The sequence below is a fragment of the Emydura macquarii genome, unplaced genomic scaffold (assembly GCF_026122565.2).
Source record: "Emydura macquarii macquarii isolate MOO-44397 ecotype Brisbane River unplaced genomic scaffold, CSIRO-AGI_Emac_v2 contig_1253, whole genome shotgun sequence".
NCBI lineage: Eukaryota > Metazoa > Chordata > Testudines > Chelidae > Emydura > Emydura macquarii.
The window spans coordinates 8,785,938-8,808,154 of NW_027131390.1; the positions used below are offsets into that span (position 1 = coordinate 8,785,938).

General features: G+C 35.2%; 1 protein-coding gene across 4 annotated transcripts in view; it reads left to right on the forward strand.

Moving 5' to 3' along the window:
- The window catches only part of FMR1 (fragile X messenger ribonucleoprotein 1), a 48,845-nt gene that overhangs the window by 8,629 nt on the left and 17,999 nt on the right, over window positions 1-22,217 (forward strand). For 3 of the 4 annotated variants that reach the window (XM_067548097.1, XM_067548096.1, XM_067548094.1), the window contains exons 2-13: window positions 3,328-3,380; window positions 4,954-5,047; window positions 6,790-6,861; window positions 7,145-7,293; window positions 7,818-7,911; window positions 8,002-8,118; window positions 12,134-12,304; window positions 12,406-12,484; window positions 15,484-15,593; window positions 17,063-17,125; window positions 19,728-19,814; window positions 21,473-21,668. In XM_067548097.1, coding sequence (XP_067404198.1) covers window positions 3,328-3,380; window positions 4,954-5,047; window positions 6,790-6,861; window positions 7,145-7,293; window positions 7,818-7,911; window positions 8,002-8,118; window positions 12,134-12,304; window positions 12,406-12,484; window positions 15,484-15,593; window positions 17,063-17,125; window positions 19,728-19,814; window positions 21,473-21,668 — 1,285 coding nt within the window. The remainder of the gene's footprint in view (window positions 1-3,327; window positions 3,381-4,953; window positions 5,048-6,789; window positions 6,862-7,144; window positions 7,294-7,817; window positions 7,912-8,001; window positions 8,119-12,133; window positions 12,305-12,405; window positions 12,485-15,483; window positions 15,594-17,062; window positions 17,126-19,727; window positions 19,815-21,472; window positions 21,669-22,217) is intronic. The other variant, XM_067548095.1, reaches the window with a different exon arrangement.

Below are 22,217 nucleotides of genomic sequence, written 5' to 3' on the forward strand. Positions count from 1 at the left end.
TCTTTATGTCTATAAAAACACTAAAAGACATTAGAGAGAGATGTGGCACACACGCACACATACTCTTCATGCTCCTTAACCATCACAGCTAGAGCAGTTGCATCAGGTGTTGCTCTTTGTCAGTGCTCCTGGCTTAAGTTTTCATGTCTCTTGGTTGATGTTCAAGCCACTTCCTTTCTGTGGAAAATGTATATGGTAAGAAAACAGATGAGACCCTGATAAAATAATGGACACTAAATCCTCTGCACAATCTCTGGGTCATCTTCAGCCTAGTTAGAAAAGTTCAACAACCTCCTCATAGACTTTAAGGTCAGAAGGGACCACTATGAACATGTATTCTGACCTGCACAACACAGGCCACAGAACCTCACCCACCCACTCATGTAATAGACCGCTATCCTATGACTGAGTTGTTGAAGTCCTCAAATCATGGTTTAAAGACTTCAAGGTACTATAAAGGCAGTAACTGAAGCAGGGAGTTACCATTCAATCTTCCTGAACTTCAGACTAAAAGCTACAAGAAGAAACAAGCAATTAGGAAAAACATTCCACCAAAGGTTATTATCCTAATAAGCTGCTCATGTGACCTTCACTTTTTTCAGGCAAAACATTTGATGGATTGTTTTAAGAACCCAGAACTTGTCTTCAATTTGACTACCCTTCTTTCCGTGACTCCCTTTCTAGGGCCATTTGGGCCATTTCCTTATGGGACGTGGTGGAAGTAGCACATTGTGCTGGAAGTTACTGAGTTTGGATATCAGATCTAAGTGCTCTCTATGCTATCTACCCAATCATCCAGTTCCACTCCATGATATGCAGCTCGTATTTTTAGGTACCATTTAGGTACCCTTTTCAGTGCTTAAAATAGCTTCAGGAGTCCTTAAAGATGGTGAAGTACTCAGCACTGTAAAGGGAAAGTCTTCTACACAAAGTGTTTCCTCATACTGACAAAGACACACAGCAATCACGCTATTATGGTTCAAAGAAAACTAAAAAGGTTAATCAAGAATTCAAGTTCTTCCTGCTGACACTGGCATCTATCACTCTTACCCTTTTCCCTCAAGACTAGTTTGGGGTTCTTGATTTAAGATGTATTTTTTCACAGTGCAATCAGGTAAGCTTACCAAAATTATCTTTGCTTTTGCGTAGGTGACTGCTACAAATAGTACATAGTCTTTCTGCAGCCTGATGGATTTATACAAAATGTGTGGTAGTGATTGCAGTATAATTCAGGTGTCAAGGCATGTCTGCTAATATCTACATCAATAGCTGGTTCAGGCCTGCACATGACAAACATTTGAAAATGTGTTCACTATTTCAGTATGGGGCACATCTACCCTAATATTTGTCAAAAGCATATCCTTAATTGGTGCTATCCTAGACTCATCATAAGTCAAGTCAGAGGAAAGATGGATATGAGATATATGCAAAATTTGCATACATCTGCGTAGGTCTATGTATTCTTAAAGTTCCGTTGTCTTATGTAAATACTTTTTCTATATCTATCTCACCATATATGAGATGCTGAGCTGTGCTGTTAGATTTTTTGAATCATGCCAGAGAAAAATATTAACTGTATTGTTTTTATGTATGGAAAGGGAGGCTTTGTAAGTGATATGGCCAAATTTTATAACCAATTTGTGTCCTGTCTGAAGGTACTTCAGTATAAATAACTTTAATGCTTCCTTTAATGTTCTAAAGCGGGGGGGGGGGGGGACCTTTTTTCTGTGAAGGGCCCACTGCAGGCCGGACGTTCCCCACCCCTGTTCTAAAGGATGGGTATGCTGTGAAGGAGGCTCCAGGGACTCTAACTATGGCTATGCTCTTTTTCACTTTGCTTTGACCTCACCTCAAAAGAGATTATTAGTTCATTTTGGGTTAAGTCAGTATTGAACTTCCTGATAGAAGAACAAAAGTTGTACTTATGTGCACCTGTCACTCCTCATTTTAGCAGTAGTCGCTCTTGATGTTCTTGTTAGATACTTAGTTGGTACTGTACTTGAGAAATTACTTGGGAGTATTTTCTAAAATAAAAATATTGGAAGAAAAATGAAGTTACTATGGAATCTGAATTATAGAAGTGTCCTCTTGTTTAGCTAGAAGTCTCAAAATTGAGGGAAGGTTAAATGTTCCACATAATATTTGGTGTAAGTAATCCTTAACACTGTCACTTTTCTAGATTATTTTCATTTTAGTGGTGTTTGCAAAATACATTCACTGTTGATAGAACAAACTAGCATAGTGCCTTTCTTTCATATTCCTCTCCCTCACCTATCCTCCTGAACACATACATGAATCAATTGCCTTTGTTATATGGACAGGTGCAAGCAGAAAACCCATGCTACCTATCGTTAATTATCATGGTTTTTCAACACAATTACATTTATTTATTTAAATTTTAGCCATTTGCAAAAGTTCTTTTATAGGCATTTAGTTAGTGGAAGAAAATTAAAAATGTCTTCCCCTTTCCCTTACACATAACCACAATTATCTGGAGGCTCTGAATAATGCCATCTAGCTTTTATATAACACTTTTCATCAGTACATCTCAAAATGCTTTACAAAAGTGGTGAGTATCAATATCATAATTTTACAGATGGGAAAACTGAAGTGCAGTGAAGCACAGGGGGGCCGAGACACTTGCCCATGGTCACCCAGCAGGCCAGTGGTATGGAGCTGGCAATAGAATTCAGGTTTCTGAGTCTTAGTTCAGTGCTCTGTCCAAAAGGCCCATGAAAGTCGTCCTCTTATCCCAAAGGAGAAGCTTAGGGATGAGAAACTTACACAGCCCCCACTTCAAGAGGAAAATGGAGGGAAAGATGCACTGTGTCTCACTTGGATTAATCCAGAAAGGAAGTTGCTGAGCACCAGGCAGCATGGGAGAAGGCAATCTGGCCAGAGCTTGGGTGAATTGGGTATAACTGGGTCTTGTTGATGTTACTGGATCTTGTTTTGGGGTGAGAAGGAAGCTGGGGAGGGAGCTGAGAGAGATGAGTACTGGTATAAGTAACTATACATAACACATTTAACATTCACATATTTTGTTTGTATCACACACTGTTCCTTTTAAGTAGTGAAAAAAAAAGTGCATGTCTGATCTGAGTACTGCATAAGCATATCAAATACTAGTTGTTGCCCAGTAACCCAGGGGAGTACAAAGATAACAGCAAATTTGTCTCTATTTTCCCATCTTATAGAAAAACATTGCAAAATTAAAGAGACCAGCTGATTTGAAAACACTTAATTTTTGAGTTTGTGGTGTCAATGAAAAAGGCAGGCTTTAAGATGGCAGTTTTGTAAAATGATTTTACTAATGTTTTCATGCAGGCATTTGTAAAGGATGTACATGAAGATTCAATAACAGTTGCATTTGAAAACAAGTAAGTGTACTGCTGCTGTTACAGTTTTGCACCAAGTTTAAATCTAATACTGTCTATTTAATATGCGTATCTGACTTAGTAATACATAAATAGTGCCTTTTGCAATAATTCAGAATGTTATAATGTTTATTGTAAAACATTTAAAATGTGAACACTTATGCTATTGCTCTTCACAATAAAAACTGTTGTATTTTATTTTAAAATTTTACCTAGGAAAACTGTAATGAAATAAACAAAGTTTGTTTTGGTAAAGGTAAATATTGTTATATTACTAATGATGCATATTATGTTTGGATGGCTCAAAAGCAGTTCCATGAGTTCTTTCAGTATGTCTTGTCAATAGAAATGTTAGACTCACCAAATTATTACAGAAGTTATTCTGAGTTGATTTTAGAATGTAACAGTATCAACTCTGAGTCCTTATGGCAGCATCCCTTGCAAGAAATCCATATGAGCCACCCACCCCTTTTCAATTTTTTTTTAATAATACATACACTACTTTGAGGCATATAAAAGAGAAAATCTTTATAATATTCTGTGTATATGTCTGGGGATTTTTTAGGGAGGAAAATAATGCGCATCCCTATAAACCTCCACCATATATTTGTGGTTGAGGTGACATCATGAAGTGTATGCTGGGACATTGCTTGCTAGCTCCTGTTTAAGTGCATGGGTGTTATAGGATCTGAGGAAAAGAGTACATTTTGAAGGGAAGTTTTTAATTTAAGTTATACTTACGTCTGAAAAAAATTGGCATTCTGTCACTTTTAATTGAAAATACAGAAAAATTATTTTTTTTAATTTCTGGTTTGTACAGTAATCTGTATATAGTCCATTTTACTGTATCTCCTATAAAGTCGGTGAACTTCCCCTATTAATCTGTTTGGTTCTTTCAAATGACAACAGGGAAGAGAAGAACACATTATTTAAAGATATATAAAAATGTGATTGTTAAACCAAAATAAGTTGACATGAGATTCAGAGAAGATGTAAAATCTGAAACTTAACTTCTTTTAAAAATTGGCTAGATTTCCAATTATTATTGTGCTTGAATATCCATGTTAACCTGGTTACAAATTGCATTCGGCGCACATTTCTTAAGTTGATGAAATCTTCAATACCTTTACTGCATGCCTTTAAATGATGAGTGTTACCGATACGTTCTACTCTGTAAAGTTTGGGTTATTTTTTAAATTCAAAAATACTTTGAAATTTGTTTAGTATAAAAATAGAACTTCTAGGTGTTTGACAGTGTTCTAAGCAAAATACTGATTTTTTTAAAAATAATTATTTGTTGTAAGGAAATCAAAAGGTTTTTCTGCTACCTCCAGACTTTAAGAAGGTCCCTGATCCAATTTTTATACTTCTGTTAGTTTTAAGATGCTTAACTACATTTTAAAAACTTGTTCTGCAATATTTCTACAGTAGATTGTTAGTTTAAATTTCATGCAATTTTTGTGTGGAAGGGCATGAAAAGTAAAGATGTGAACTTTACAGGTCCAAAACCCGGTCATCCTTTTAAAAAGAAAGTGAAAGTACATGGGCCATTCTCTCACTGTATTTTTGTTTTCAGCTGGCAGCCAGAGAGACAAATTCCATTCCATGATGTGAGGTTTCCACCACCTGCAGGCTATAATAAAGATATAAATGAAAGTGATGAAGTAGAGGTATGTATTATGTTTTAAACAGTACTTGTTTAGTGACAGGAAATAATGTCAACTAAGTAATTGGGACTAATTGCAACACTATTTCATATGCCATCTCATTGATATCAAACATTATAGATGATAATGTTGAGTCTATTTAAGAGCTTCTTTTGAGAGTTGTAAACCATATCAGTGACAATTGAGGGATTTGGATACGACAGTTGTTTCACTGACCTCCATAATTGTGTTAGCAATTGACTTACAAACAGTGCTGTAGATTAGATCCTCCTCGTGCCTTCTTTGACTAAGGAAACTGTTAGCATGTGCTAGGGTTTGAATCATGTTTGGTTTGACGCCAAAACTGTTTCAGCTGTAGTATACAGGGCCTATATGTAAAGCAAAAGCTCAAGGTAAATCAGCAGCTTTGTAATATATACTATTTAAAAATGCACCAGCGCCCATTGATAGCAGACCTGTCAACTTGATGGGTTTTCATACATTTCTATAGGTCTCTGAGGAAAACCATCTGTTTGTGATTTAGCAGTCTTCCCCAGCTGATTGACTGGGGATGCAGAGTTGATATGTAGGGCAGGGGGCCCAAAAATAGTTGTGTGGCTGACAGAGCAAGAATTAATTGATGTGGGCCATGTAGCACATATTTAATTGACCTGGCCCAGCTCATTGATGTACTGCTGGGGATAGGCAAATATGCGGCTAGAGGGGCACAAAATTATGCATTTCAGGGTTTATGTGGAAGCTGGAGCTATTTGCACAATTGGGCAGTACTTTGTGCAAATTTGTGTAATTATATGCAAATTAAAAATTGTTTTTGTCACAGGATTTTGGCAGGGATGTGATAGGATATAGCATGGTATTCTTGGGGGTGGGGTAATTTTCAAAGGCACAAAGAGCAACAATCAATAGGAGTTGGGTACCTGACTCCAATTTGTATTTTGATGCCAGAGTTAACAATTGGCTGATTAAATATACTTCTGCTTTTTTCAGTCTTACAGACAACTAAGAAAATATAATATACAAAACTACGATCATTCTAATATTACCCATCTGAATTTCTTATTTTACAAGTTTAACACTCAAGAAAGGAGTAAGAAGTTTATCTAAATTTAAAAGTTGTGCTGAGATGGCAGTATAGCTTATTCTGGTTCAGCGAGCAAAGTAAACTATTCCAGCCAAACCACTTTTTTGCTGATAGAACTATGTCTGCCCTAGGGCTTTTACCAGCATAACTATGATGTATTAAAAAAACATAAAATAAAATAATCACATCCCTAATTGACATTGCTATGCCAGCAAAACATTTTAGTTTAGACCCGGCTTTATTGCTATTGTGTGAAAGGTACTATATGTCAGTTTGCTGACTATATAATATTGTACATTGGCGTGACCCGTACAATACCTGCACATAATCAGAAGAGTTATAGATGAAAATGAATTATTAGCTGGCCTGTAAGTCTAAATTCCTTTGCTTTTTTGAGTACTTTAGGACCGTACTGACTTTTGCTGATACATCTAGGTTATAATTTTATATTTGGTGTGGTGTGTGAACTAGACACTTTGTTTACATTTTATGAATCCTATATAGATTTCTGGTTTGAAAAGCAGAAACGTAACAGGACAGATTTAGTAGTAATGTCAGTCAGTCATGACTTGTGATGTGGTTTATGCAAATTCTACACTAGTTTCTTTATTAATATAAAGCAGTTCTCATCCTGCAATGTTGTACATTATAATTTTTTGTTTAGGTTTATTCCAGAGCAAATGAAAAAGAACCATGTTGCTGGTGGCTGGCTAAAGTGAGAATGATAAAGGGTGAGGTAGGAATATATATACACATACTTTAATTTTCTTGTATTACTGTTTTCTCTTTCAACTGTCTGGGCATTGGATTTGAAGCTGTTTCTCTTTTTAACTTTAACTTTAGGCTATCCCATTACTAGGAAATTTGATTAGAAGTGTCTTTTTACCTAAAAATAAAAAAGTGCAGTTTTACTTGCACAATTAAAGAATACTTCACACTGACTCAATGCAGTCATAGCATAATTCTTATTCTTGTCGTTAAACATGTGGCTTGGATGATTTTATTATTTTTTATATCAGTTTTATGTAATAGAATATGCAGCCTGTGATGCTACATACAATGAAATTGTCACAATTGAGCGTTTAAGATCTGTGAATCCCAATAAACCTGCAACAAAAGATACTTTTCACAAGATCAAACTGGAAGTGCCAGAAGATTTAAGGCAAATGTAAGTACAAATCTGTATACATAATTTATTTTGAAATTTTGCTTGAATGAGAACTCTGAGAAGAGGTTGGTTGAAAAGTGTCATTAGTAGTTGAAATGAGATTTTTCAACATTAATCAGATGAAAGAGCCTGAAAAGACAGCTGAAATATCTCCTTTTAGCATTTTCTGTATTTGAATCAGGAAGAAAGTTCTGCCTTCCCCCTTGTTTCCCACCTCCCCTCCCCCAAAGATTGCCTACATGCTTTATAGAAGAAAGGTTCTTAAGTTTAGATTCTTTTCAAACAGCAGATCGGAACTGACTTTTTATTCACATCTTTCCTTTAAAAGTGCTAACTTGCCATATCTACTGGTACCAGCAGAACTATAATATTTGGATATTAACTTAGCATGCCTACAGAGCTACCCTTTTGTTCTACAAAGAAAATATTTTACCATTAATAATTTAAAAAATGATAAATTTTATGGTTAAACCACAAATGCACCAAATAAACATTCTGTAAATGTGTAGCATTTTTATTCTTAGGTGTGCCAAAGAGTCTGCACATAAAGACTTCAAAAAGGCAGTTGGAGCATTTTCTGTAATATATGATTCTGAAAACTATCAGCTTATCATTTTGGTAAGTATTGTTTCCCTAACAATACCTATTGTAAGGGTTTGTTTGAATGGTGGATTTATCAATTTTTTTTTTTTTTTATCAATAATGTAGTCGATCAATGAGGTAACAACAAAGCGAGCAAATATGCTGATTGATATGCACTTTCGAAGTCTTCGCACCAAGTTATCTCTGATATTGAGGAATGAAGAAGCTAGTAAACAGCTAGAGGTATGTTATCTGTTTGTCCATCCAGATAACCTGACTAGTATACAGAGAACACTTGTGCATTTATAGCTGGCAGGAGTTTTTTACATGGGTGGTACTATAATTGAATATTACCAATATTCTCAGTGTTGTATAAGGTGTACATAGAGATGTGGCCCCTGACAGAGGAATTTACAATTTAAGGGTCTAATCTTGCATGCAGTCCCACTGGGAGTCAGCAGGAGTTTGTATAGGAGTGAGTAATTGCTTCACAGGACTGGATCCTGAAATACCAAGATTTGAGAATACTACGCTGGGGAATCCAGAGATTTGTGATAATTTAGAATGTTTGTTTTTAAATATAGATGGGAGGGGTTAAAGCATGGTATTGCTGTGGGTTAGTGTTTGTAGCCCTCATAGAAAAAACAAGATTCCATGTGTAGTTTTAAAATGTTGACAGTGGGATCCTGGAACTCTGGAATATGAAGGGCTTTCGAGTGTGGCATAAAAGAAAGCACAACAATGAATGGGAGAAGAAAATGAAGGAAGTGGAAGACTGACGTTATTGGCAGAGCAGAGGGGATGGTATTTGTAGCAAGTAGATAAAATGTTCACAGATCAACTTACAACATGTAAAAGACATAATATATTCTTCTGATTCAAGAGTATATTGAGTGGCAGGAATCTGACTTGTGTTTGTAATGGGAAAAGATTGGGCAAGCAAATACTTATTTCGCTATGAAGTAGAATGAACTTTTTCTTAGCTTTCAGAAATGTAAATCAGAGATAATACCCATATTTGTAAAGAGTTTTGAGATATACTGACAAGAACTATAAGTATCAAGTATCAGTATTTAAAATTTCATATTGGCAAATGACATCTGTGTTCTATTATATTAGAGACTATATTTTCAGAAGTTTTAATTTCTCATTTTAGCTTAAAGTGAGAAGAAACTTAGCACTCATGAAACATATTATTGTTCAGGACTTCACAACTCGTGGGGTGCAACTGACAGGTGAATTACACAAATGATCCTGTTGCGTTACATCCCACAGATTGACAAACTAAGGCCTTGTCTACACTAGTGAGCTTACAGTGGCACAGCTGTACTGATGTAAGACCGCTTGTGGAGTCGCTCTATGCTGATGGGAGAGAGGATAATAAAACCACCTCAACAAGCAACGGTAGTTATGTAGGAAAAGTACTGCTGTGTATGCTGCCATGTATGTCGGCAAAACTTATGTTGTTCAGGGGTGTGTTTTTTCACCACCACCCCTCCACCAGAGTAACATTTTTGCCGGCATAAGTGGTAGTGTAGACGTGGCCTAAGAGTAGTACAATTTTGAGGGCACTAGCATTCAGCCATGAGTTAAGAAAAGAGCAACTCACTCCCTCTGTCCTGCTGACCTTTTTATATCTCTGCTGCTCAATTCTTTTCCTCTGTCCCATGCCCACACAATGTGACTTCCTGGGGAAGTGGTATTTTAGGACACAACCTCTTGAAGTGCTACTCCCCCAGAGCTAATAACTATATGGGTGGGAAGCAGAAACATCTCCTTCCTAAACTTAATTCTCTCTCCTCCTCAATCACACACCAGCTGTCACTGGCATTCTTCAGCTTCCACTCAAAACCAGCCATTGGCTCATGCTGTTACTTCACTTCTGAAGCTCTTTGCAACCTCAAAGGATTGGGGAATTTGGGTAGATCCTGACAAGAAACCATGAATGGATTTTGGGTCCTTGGTGGAAAACAGTTGAGAATCCACTATAATAGTGGGCTAAATCTGTAGTTGTATAGTGGGATGGAATTTGGCTTTGATATCTATCAGTAGTTTATTTTTTAAAATGGCTTAAATGATTTACAGTGACCAGAATGTGCCTTTTTCCATTCATTTTTGCCAGTATTTTATTTTTTTATCGTAGAAATAAAATAATTTATTTTTTCATTTTGTGGATTGCTACTTATGTACGCTACCATTAGCAAGGTAGTAATTCAAAATAAACTGTGATGTGTAAAGAAGAATAATGGTTTCATTTGCTTCGTATTTGTCTTAAAGATCCATCATATGTTAATATTACTAATTCAATGAACCATAAGAGATCCTCTTAGTGTACACTGTCCTAAGTCATCACAAATCCAATTGAACATCAGTAAAAATTGTGAAGGGAGAATTTTTTCTTTCCTACATATACTTGCATGGGCTAGCAAGTTTTTTTTACGTATTTTATGTTTGTTTACTCTGTCATAAGAGAACAAAGGAAGTAAAATGCAGAATTGCTGTGCAGTTTTCAGTCAACAAATACAGGAATTTTTCTCATTAAGGCTATCTACCACTCTCACTAGCTGTGTTATGTCCAGGCATTTGTGGATAGTGCATAATTTTACCAAAGAATTATCCTCAAAGCAGTAGGTTGAATTAAATGCTGAATCTTATTGTGAAACAGCCTTGTTTTCACTGTTCTTTGTTGAAATTTTAAATTTAGTTCATCATAACTTCAATTGAGTACTCACATCAATACACTTAAATGTGATAATTTCACTAGTCAGAATGTTTTCCTCATAATAATCATGACAAAAAATATACACTTTTTGGGTATGCCTAAAAATTACTCTTGCAGTAATATAAGACTTGGTCATTGTACCACTCACTGTCACTCTTTAGCAAAGATCTCTCATAATTACATTTATATTTTTTATAAGTTATGAGGAGTTTTTGTAGTGGATTGTTGTCAGTCAGTGTTTCATCCTTTGAAAATAAGACGTTGTAAGAAGGAGGCCATTTTCCTGTGACAGTTTTCTAATTCCATTGAAGTTTCCTTAATTATGTTTAATGTATTGTTACCACACTCACAAAGCAAAACAGTGTTTTCTAATATATAATCTTTTAAAGTGCAGTTCTGCCCTGGAAAGAGATTTATAAATTTCATTGGGGTTATTGTGTCAATGATTTGAGCTCAGATTTGCTCAGTTACTAATCAAAATGATTTTTCCAAGTCCTAGTCCTGGAAACTTGCCTTCAGGTCTGATTTTTGTGCAACATCTCCAGTAAAAAAAAAATTCTGCACACCATTTTATGCTAATAGTTATGCCAGTATAGCTGCATTTAAAACTAATGGAATATGCAAAGATGTAACTGTAGTTAATCTGAAAACACTTGAGTTGCACAGGTGTAATTGAAGGCCCAATTTAGTCTACAGAACCATTATTACTGCTCTGCTGAGACTGGTACATTTAAAGGTACATGATTGTCAGAATAAAGCTATTCATATTCTCTATCTGCTCAGCTCTTTACTCTTGGTTTGGACTTCCTATACCTGTGGAAGTGCTGTGGGCGATTATTGTATCAAATCCTAGGGCTTTTGTGTCATCTGTTGAACTCTTGTTCAGGTAACCTATTATTTCTGCAAACTCGTCTGTTTTTTCATTCTCATATAAAAATTGATTCTTCATTTTTGTGGACAGTAGGTATCCTATAGTTCATTTTGTCATGGTTGTATCTTTGAAACTGGTGATTATTGGAGCAATTACTGTTTTTTCATATATATTTTCATGGGAGTTCTTTTTTCTGTTTGATTGTTTTTCTTCCCTACAACATCTGAATAGCTGATTTTTCAACTTTACTGTCCTGTAAGAACATCTTCTCAATTTGATTTCTTACCTGCATTTAGGATGACATATTAAGCAAATAGATTTTACTTTCTGCTACTGAGTGAAACGTTTGATAGATGCAACCATACTTGCAGAGATGTGTGTTTTTGGAGAAAAAAATTAACTGTCATTTTTCTTTTCTAAATATGTATCTCCTTATCTTTGGAATTACCATCCCCACCCTTCTTAGCTCAAATATGGTGAAGACATCACGCAGTTTGTCTGGTTTTTTTTAATTATACATGTTTGGCAGTTTCTCCTTCCAGTTTAGAAATTAACTGACCTGGAAAATAGGGAGATAGCCTACATGTGTGTCTGGTTACCTAAATCAATGTAAATTGATACTCTTTTACAAATCAAAGTTGACTAGGAATGCCTTCTTTCTTTAGAGCTCAAGGCAGCTTGCATCACGATTTCATGAACAGTTTGTTGTACGTGAAGACCTAATGGGTCTGGCCATTGGCACTCATGGCGCTAATATTCAGCAAGCCAGGAAAGTACCTGGTGTGACTGCTATTGATCTTGATGAAGACACCTGCACATTCCATATTTATGGAGAGGTGAGCTTTCAGATAAATAAATGATCAAATATAACAAAACTAACATGCTCTTGGAAAACACTGAACTCCTTGTGGTTTTTTTTTTCTCTCCTATTTCTTAGGATCAAGATGCAGTGAAAAAGGCAAGAAGCTACCTTGAATTTGCTGAAGATGTCATACAAGTCCCAAGAAACTTAGTAGGTATGTCAGTTTTGGAGTTAGCTCTGAAATGTTAGAAAAATATTATTAGTTGAGAATTGTTTTAACTTTTAGAAACAATATAAGGAGGACAACCTAAATTTTGGAGATGCTTTCTTTATTGTTTTGTGAGTGGGTTTTGGTTACTCTTATTGCAGAGAAGTTTTCAGCTTCCTGCAGAATCTTGTAGAAACTTGTATTAAAATATATTGGTTTTGCTGAGGAATTGAATCTTGATTGGCTTACTCTCAATGTACATTAATTTACTAGAAATTACGTTGAGAAACGCTGGCGGAAACAATCAAATGAGTCAGAAGGGAACGTCACTCTCTCATATTCACTTTTTTATTGCAATTGTGAAAATCCATTGTAATAGAAAACAAACCTTTTTGTATATTTAAATTTAGCATACAGTCTTTGTTTTCAATTACCCATTCAGTTACTGACTTTAATATGCCTTGTCACTTGTTCTGGTATTCTGAACCAAAAAGACCTTGATACCACCTAACGGAAGTTTTCCAGTAAAAAGTGTCAAGGACTCTAAAACATGCATCAGCTTCCAGTTAAGAAATAGTTTATTGAGAATAATTCAATAATATTCAGGGCTGTAAACCAACAGGAAAATGTCATCAAGCTTTGCTTGCTAGCTGGAATGAGTTTAAGTAGTAGATAACAAACCAAGAGTATATGTTTTTGAAGATACATATGTGCACCAAACTTTATAAGGCCTTCATTGCATGTTGAGCAGATTTTGGAAGCAATACTGTAGTGGTGTGGTCTGAATTTTGTGAGCTTTCAGACAAGTGCCAGAGTGGCACTTGTCTGTTTAATTTATTTAAATTTAGTAAATGTTACTGTGAATTTCTCTCACCTGTAGTTTTCACTGATGATAAGCATAAGTGGTAGACTGATAGATTTAATTTGTTTTTTTTAATTGATTCCTGTTCCCATGTGTTCAGGACTTCAAAAATAAAAAGATTGAAAAAGTAAACTACATTTTTTATTTGAGCAATCTTTTCATTTCATGTCTTGTTTATTTTCCTAGATCCCACAGGAAGAATATACATTTGTTAATGTACCTATTAATTTACATACAAAATAAGTGATATTTGAAGGAACACTAACACTCTTTTTGTTCTCTTTCAAAGTACACACTTACCCATAGCTTGACAGAGAGCTAAATTTTTCAGTCTAGGTTTAAAAAAACTCACTGCTTTCAACACTCAAATTATTTGTAAAATATAATTGTCTAGTAATGTCTTTGTAACTTTTATTTGGACTATAAATTCAATTTTAAACTGAGTTTAATAGCAACTGTTTTTTCTTAAAAGTTTAAGTCCACATACAAACACACTTGACTCTGGAATTCTAAAGCCTGAAGCATAGATTTCATTTGGTAGCACACCAGTCTATATTTCATATTGATTAATAATGTATATTGTTTAATTTAAAAAAAGGGGGGCGGGGGAGATTAGCATTTTATTGGTTGTTGAATAAAGTATTCCCTTAACTCACTTTGCTGGTTTGGGGCCTAAAGCAGTCATTGTAGTCAAGAGGAACAAATATTTGTCTCAAGCTTTCTGTAAATATTTTCAAATTAATATGGAGAATATGAAAATCAGCCTAAAATTATCATTACTAATAAGTAACATTTGGGTTGAATTAAATAGATATATAATTTGAATGTAATGTAAAAACTTGACCTTAGTTAATATCTAGGAATTTAAGAAAATATTATCAACATTTCCATTATGTTATCAGAGATGAACCATGTCCTGTGTGATTACAAGTGGGTTCTAATCAATATATTCTTGCTGGATTAAATCAGACCAACAATACAAATAAAGTTGTCTTGAATTGAATATATTTTTCCCCTTATTTTAAAAACTCATGTCTTGAATGTATTTAACAAATACGGTTAAATTCTGAGGTGGTTTTACGATAAAAGGTTGTCATCTTCTTTATTTGTTACACTATCATTTGCATTATTCTTTTTTTAATTAAAATTTTAAATATTCTGATTAACAGTAGGTAGCCTGTTAATTACTTGTATAAAACAGCATCACCAGCTTGCTTTTGGAGATCTAGTTTATTATTCTTATTTTAGTTAAAAGAACAGCAACAAGTATTTGTTTCCATTTGTTTTATTTAGCTTTAAGTATCCTCAAACTAGAACTTCCATTTCCTTAGATAAATTTCTGTTCCTCCAGTTTATTTGAGAGAGAATTTTTTAGGTATTAAGCTTTCACGTAAGACTAATTCTGAGTTGTTCTTTTCAACTGTCTTTTTAAACAATTACTTTCTGATAACAGAAATATCTTGTCAAACATATAACAAAACTTGCTTCTGAGGATTTGATCAGTCTTGCCTTCTGAACTTCATCTCTGGTATAAAAAAAAAATGCAATGTAATATAGACTAAAAAAAATGTTGAAGACCAAGCACATCAAATTGGCTTTGCTCTTTGCTTGTTTAACAGCTTTTGCCATTGGTAAACTTGTATTGTAAAAGGAGAAAATTTGCAGTCAGCCCCAACATACATTTGCATGTAATTTTAAAATTTTAAATTTAAGTTCACAAAAGCAAGAAAAATGAGAATGTAAAACAGTGTGAACTTTCATTTTGACTGATTTGTATCATTAAAAAATATAGACATATTACACAAATGTAGGGTTTTTGTGATTGAATTTCCTTTGTTCTCTTAGTTTTCCTTGTTTTTCTGTTTATCAAATACTACTATTTAAATATTTTTGTACTTGCTTAATTAAATACTATTTATCTATATGATATTATGACTGCTTTGGAGTGGTTACCACAATTTATACCTATGTTACTTGTACATTTTAATTCATGGCTCATTGACTTCGTTATAAACCATTAACTCAGTGTTGGCAAGCCCCCTGTATTGGTAATACAGTCTATTACTAAATTACCGTATGGTGGTAGTTTCAGATTTTGGGGAAAAAGCCTAAAGGTGGAATGTTCTGTATATTCTTTCTTTAGGAAAAGTGATAGGAAAAAATGGAAAACTGATTCAGGAGATAGTGGACAAATCGGGTGTTGTGAGAGTGAGAATTGAGGCTGAAAATGATAAAAATATTCCACAAGAAGAGGTATGTTTATAGTAAATGTGATGTGTGTCTGTGTTGTTTGGTGGTAATGTTGCTATATCCAGCAGTAAAATAAGTTCTTGGTGGTAAGAGAGTACAATTAATGTCTTTTTTCTGATGGAGCTTTTTTTCCTTACTGGAGTTGAAAGGGAAATTTTCACATACTGGTGCATGACATGTCAATATTGATAACCTTTTGTGCAAGTCTTTTAAGTTGGTGATGTATAAATTCACCTTTTTAAAATCACTTTTTATTTCTGTTAGAAGCGTTAATACTGGTTTCACAGTGTAATAATATCCCAGAAGCATACATACAAAACTTATTTTCACACTCAATAATTTGCTTTAAATTTGCTATCTTAAACTTGTTCACAATACTCATTTTTATGTTAGTAAATTTTATGCTATAGTTAAGAGTCTGACTGCACTTTCATTCTAAACCCTTTACTGCAGGTATTCTATTATGAGCTCACAATAGCCAGGGGTGTATATTAATCTGTAATTTTTTTAAATATTTGGACAGTTGGTGTGGTGGTGTATGCCAGGTCTGCTGTAAGAATATATAAAACTCTGTTTCAATTTAAAACAGATTTTTGACCTGATATAGGATCTCAGTGAAGCCTTGAACTGCATAACTTGAAAATTGGACTTATGGGGAGAGAAGGTGGTGGCAGGCAAAGGAAATTTGCACCACAAAATACCCCATATTTAAAAAATAAGAAGAAAAGTAAAAGCATAGTTAAATATTTTTTAAAAGTTTAAACCCTCGTTTATTTACCTAGCAATCTAACAATTTACCAGGTAAAGAACCTTTACTACTAAGAATAAGATGTGAAATTATATATATTTTTAATTTGAACATCCTTGCTGAAAAGTTAAGCCATTTCTGACACTAGCGTACCGCAAGATTGTTATGGAAGCAGCAGTAGCCCAATTTACAAACTTCTTTAATAGTGCTTGAACAATTATTTAATGAAATGGAAGTATTTAAATGCAATATCACTTTTTCATCTGACTGAAACCCAAGGTAGCCACCTCCAGCATTTAGAATTAAAAGTTCTTGTAATTTTAAATGTATGTATTTCACATTTTACTCCTGGTAACTAAATCTTCTTACAATGTGAAGTTTTGGACTGTTTGAATGAACAAAAGGGTCAATATTTTATTGCAGGCTAAAATTCCATCCTTTAATGGCATTACTGTGCAGCTGATGCATAAAATACAAAAGTAGGGTCCCATTGGAGCTGCAAAATTCAAGCAAGAGAGTGAGTAGCTATGACCACATTTAGTACATCAGAGGCTGTTTGCAGCTTGAAAAAGCTTATTTGGGTATGCTTTTCAAATCCAAAATACAGCAATTAAAGGTGAATTGAAAGGCTTTTACCTGCCAAGTCCTGAGTTCAGAGTTCTGTGTATCTCCTGTTTTATAGATAATGACATCACTAACACTTGCATTCCTTACACTGCTTTAGGTGTTAGTTGTGTCATCAACTGTAACAGGGGAAACACAGAAACCTGAGGTCAAATCTAGGCAGGTAAGAATCATTTCATCTTCTAAGCTCTCTTGTTTTTAAACTGTATTTGTAATGTAGTCTATGTGCATACTTGGTCAGATTTTGGATCCCATAGCTTTTATTTGTTTTTTGTAGGGAAGCATTTCAGTTCATTTAAAGCTGTAAAAGCAGCTTTGGGTTCTCATTCTTATACAGTGATTCCAAAATGATGTTCACAAACTATATAATCATAGGAGTCATGAAATGTTGCCATGTAAACAAGAGTGTTTTAAAGTGGTGGTGTTGTAAGTGTCTTAGCATTGTAGTACATATATGGTATGTTGGAGACCTCCCTAAAATACCTAGATAAAAAATGTAGGTTTAAGTCTGCCTGCTGCAGGATCCGATAGGGCAAGGGTGTCAAACATCCGCCCGTGGGCCAGATACAGCCCACCAACCTTTTTGGTCTGGCCCCTAGTGGCTGCGCCATCTCGCGGCGTTATACTCTCTGGCGGCATCACACGCTGCCACGAGATCTGTGTGCTCTGGCGGCAGCGCATGGAGCGCTATGTGCATGAGACACAGCGCTCCAAAAGGCAGGAGAGGGACAGTGCGGTCGTGGGGCATCGCGCAGTACTATAATTCTCAATCATTGATCGATTCTTTTAATCATAAAATAGTAGCAGTTGTAGAAGTGAATTTACTGCAGTTTTTATATCGCTGATATCTAGCAAATAAAACACAATACTACATAAAAATGGTTGTGCCTAGTATTTCGATTTATAGTATATATGGCCCACTTGAAGTACATTTAATTCAGATCTGGCCCACCATAGCAAATGAGTTTGACACCCCTGCGATAGGGTGTGTAGCTTCTGCCTAGAAAACAGGAGCAAGGTTTGGTTTTTGCACAATGGGCCCACAAATGCTGGCACAGATTGGGATACTTATTGGGTATATGCTCCAGGCTGACAGTCCCTCATTTATGTCTTACTAAAACAGAATCAGATTATCAATTCTGTTCCAAAGAAAAAAATTTTTTTTATAACTGAGGTCTGTGGTCCATAGAAGAAAATATCTCAGCTAAATTCTAGCGCACAGCACCAATGATGACTTTATTATATGCAAGTTAACATTTTTATTAGCGTTGCTATGGCTTGTCAGAAGCCTATGAATTATTTCATCAGTACCTCCAGAGACAAGGTTGGAAAACAGAAGGAACCATAATGTTTCCCTTCCCGCATCTTGCAGAGAGCCTGGGAGTGAGAATGGGGATTCCCACATCTGCTGTGCCTACCATCTCCTGCATAAAATGTGTACATGCATGCACACTTGGGAAATGCATAGCTAAAATTAAATTTATAAGAAACCTAAATAAATTAAAAAAGAATGCACAGGTAATACACTTCAATATTCTCAACTCTGCCCCATGGTGAAGTGATAAGAAAATTGTAATCTCCAATTACTTTATCTATTCATAACTTCAGTTTAACAGTGACCACCAAAATTAGAATCTTTTACTCTTGATTACACTAGTTGTGACAGCTTTGTCATGAAAAAGAATGCTTCTGTTTAGATAAATACCATACCACCTACCCATCAATATCTGTTCCTGTGAAATACTACTGGTCCTGAGCATATCTCAGGATTTGCCTAAGAATGTGTACCTAAAGCCCTTAAAAACAGTCCTTGTTGCAAAAATAAGACCTCATACAAATTACTATAGAAGATACAAAAGGGAAGATGGGAGGCTTAAATTGCTATAAGTGCAGAGTTAAGGTCTTTTAATTAACTTACCTGTAAATGTCAGTGTTTTCAAATGCTGGAATTTCTTTGTGTTCAGCTTCAGCACTGAATTTCCTGGGTTTCTGAGGAATCGTTTGTTTAAACTATTAACATTCTTGAAAAGCAATGAACATTCAAACTACTGGTGGTGTGCCTGAGTCCCAACTTCACCTTAATGAAGATTTTTGTGTGCCTTTTACAAATTAACTTACAGGATCCATGAGAAGCAAGGGCTATATTATGCACAGATATTGATTGTGCTTATGTTTTAAAGTGTGTTAATGGTTTCTTTCCTGAGGTTGTAGATTAAAAGAGCCTGTCACATAGAAGCTGGTACTGTATGGAAAAATGTTGTTTACATTGAGTTTGAGGGAAGAGAAGATGGCTGAACAGTTTTGCTAATTGATTTTTTAACATGGTTCAGAAAGTATGATCTAAAAATGTGGCTTTCTGATGCACACTACCTAAATATAACTTGGTCTTGCATTGTCACAGAATTTACTTACCCAGCCACAGAACCTACTCCCTCACCTTTATTGTGATGTCTGTTAACAAACAAAATGAGATTTGAATTTACTTTTCCCTTCCAAGTTAAAATTACTGTCCTTGGATGAGTGGAATTTTGTGAGGCTAAGTTTACTGTAGGTACATGTAAGTAATTATATTTTTACTGCTGTTACTATAGATGATATGTTAATTGTTTGTTTATGAAATGTAGAGATTCATGAGTGTCCCCATTATGAAGGGTGGTGTCCTTATATTTTGTAGTCATGCATTAATATTTATTATTAGGATCACTTTAATATTTGATGTCTAAATATCATAGCAAAGGTTTACAAAATATGTAATTGCTTTTCAGGGAATGGTACCATTTGTGTTTGTGGGAACCAAGGACAGCATCACTAATGCAACTGTGCTTTTAGATTATCACCTAAATTATTTAAAGGTGAGGAAAATTATATTACTCTACTTCCAAAGCTTTTGTGATAATAGTTGACAAGGAATTTTAACAATTAAAAAAATCTTAAGTACTTGAACATGATGAAAAAATCTTAGGTTCCTACTAAAGATGATTTAAAAACTCTGTTTATTTTTTACATAAAATATGTATCATGGAGTTCTTGAGTGTTCAGTTTTTGTTGTTTCTAACTAACCATCTATCTCATGCAAGTCAAGGGAACAGGCTTTGATGGGCAACTGTATGCTAATCATAGCTTGGAGTGAACAGATCAGTTGTCAAGTTGCTTCAAAGGCTGCTTGACCACACAGATTGCTTCTTTAATTTGTATAGCTATGTTGCAGCTGACACAGCAGCAAAAGTGAGATACTACCTCTCTTTCATCTCAAGTGTTTTGCCAAATGTGCCTGCTATTCTGTAAATTTAACCAGGATTGTTTGAGGAAGAAGGTAGGGAGACAAATTAGAAGGGAGGAAGAGAATGAGAGATGGCTGTAATTTCTGGGTAAAGTATTTGGAACAAATAACCAGACTATAATAGTGAAGATTGGGAAACAATATCTTCTACATTCACTTGACAAAATTACAGGGTTTTTTAAGAAAGCTGAGCTAATTAATCAGATATTATTTGATAAAGTAACTGAGCTAATAGTTGAGGATGGAATTGATTTGTCCAGTGCGGGAATCATCACTGGATTATTCTCTTTTGTGCTTCTCACTATTTCCTATTGAGCAGAATGGTGGAATATGAAAAGAAGCACCTCAGCACAAGGCATACTCTCTTATGAACCCAAGGAAGTAGAGGCAGGAGGGATTTCTGCCCATATACTTACTCAGTAGCCTAGACTCCTCAGCGGAGCACAAGGAGCACCCAGGGCTGGCAATGACCAAAGCAGAGGTGCACCAGGACAGCAGGTTTCAACTAGCTGCTTCACAAAAGGAGAGTGTGGAAGCAAATGTTAAATCCCTAATAGTTATGTAGACACAATCTGACTTTACTGTTTTTGGAAACATTAATAGTTAAGTTTTACTTAAGTTCCTTAAATGGGCAGCAACAAATCTGAGGAAACAGTTAAGCATCCTATTGAATTTCTTAGACACTTGGGATGATGATACTCAACCCAGATGACTTTTCCCAGTACCCTTTTTATGGTGACCTTTTGCAAGAAGAGCATGAACAGTATGCATAATCTTATCTTTAAATAATTTAAATAGTTGTTTCTCAGCTTCTGGTTGTGACTACTTTGCCCTTCCTCAGTTTCTGGGGTTGGTACAGGAAAAAATGAGAATCGCCAAGCTAGAGGAAGCACGTGCCTCACTTCCTCTGCCATTGAAACAGGTCATTTGACTCTTAAACTTAAATGTAAAATGGTTTAGGCCAGAATGAAAAAGTAGCAGCCTTGCAGATTTTCCTAGCAACAACTAATTAGTAAAAGGTGTGTTTCTAGTGTGTTGACTTAAAGGTGACTAATCCCTTAATGCTTTCTGTTTCTCAGTAGTGAGTTTTAAAAAAAAAAATACATACCTCTTTCATGACTGTTGCTGTGTGGTTCACTTTCAAAAACTAGAAAACATTTTTAATACATTTCCGCACTTGGGTAGTAATTCAGTAGTAGTTACATGTGAAAAATCGTTCATTTTATGTAGGAGGTAGATCAATTACGTTTGGAAAGATTGCAAATCGATGAACAGCTCCGACAGATTGGAGCTACTTCTAGACCACCACCAAATCGTACGGACAAGGAAAAAGGATATATGGCTGATGATGGTCCAGGACTTGGCCGCGGTAGTCGACCCTACAGAAACAGAGGGCACAGCAGACGTGGTCCAGGCTATGCTTCAGGTAGGTAACTATCTGTATATCTGTAACTTAAGACTTATCTTTGGATAACCACTTGACAGTTTCAGAAAATAATGACCAGTCTAGTAAAATATAGAGCTTGAGCACTGGATGTTCCAGGGGATTAGTAATGGAGTTTTTAAAATTGGACTAAAATTGTTACTCATCAAAAGTACTAATATATGAAGACTGTCAATTATCTTAAGTGGAAAAAAAGTAATTATTGTTCAGTGATTTCAGAACTTGTATATGTGTTATCTGTCTTAACACTTGAAGGGTAGTAATAGAAAATAAGCAATTAAATGGACTGACGTACTGAAAACAGATTCCTTCCGAAGTAAAATGTAAACTTTAAGATTTTACATATAACTAACAATTGTGCAATTCATCATCATGCTCATTTGCTTGTATGTGTTTTTCCTATCCCTAACCTTTCAATTGTCTGTGCCCTTTAGATTGTAAACTCTCCAGGGCAGGAACTGTCTTTGTATTTGTGTTTGTACAGCACCCAGGATAATGAGGCTCCAATTTTCATTTTGGGCTTTGGGCACT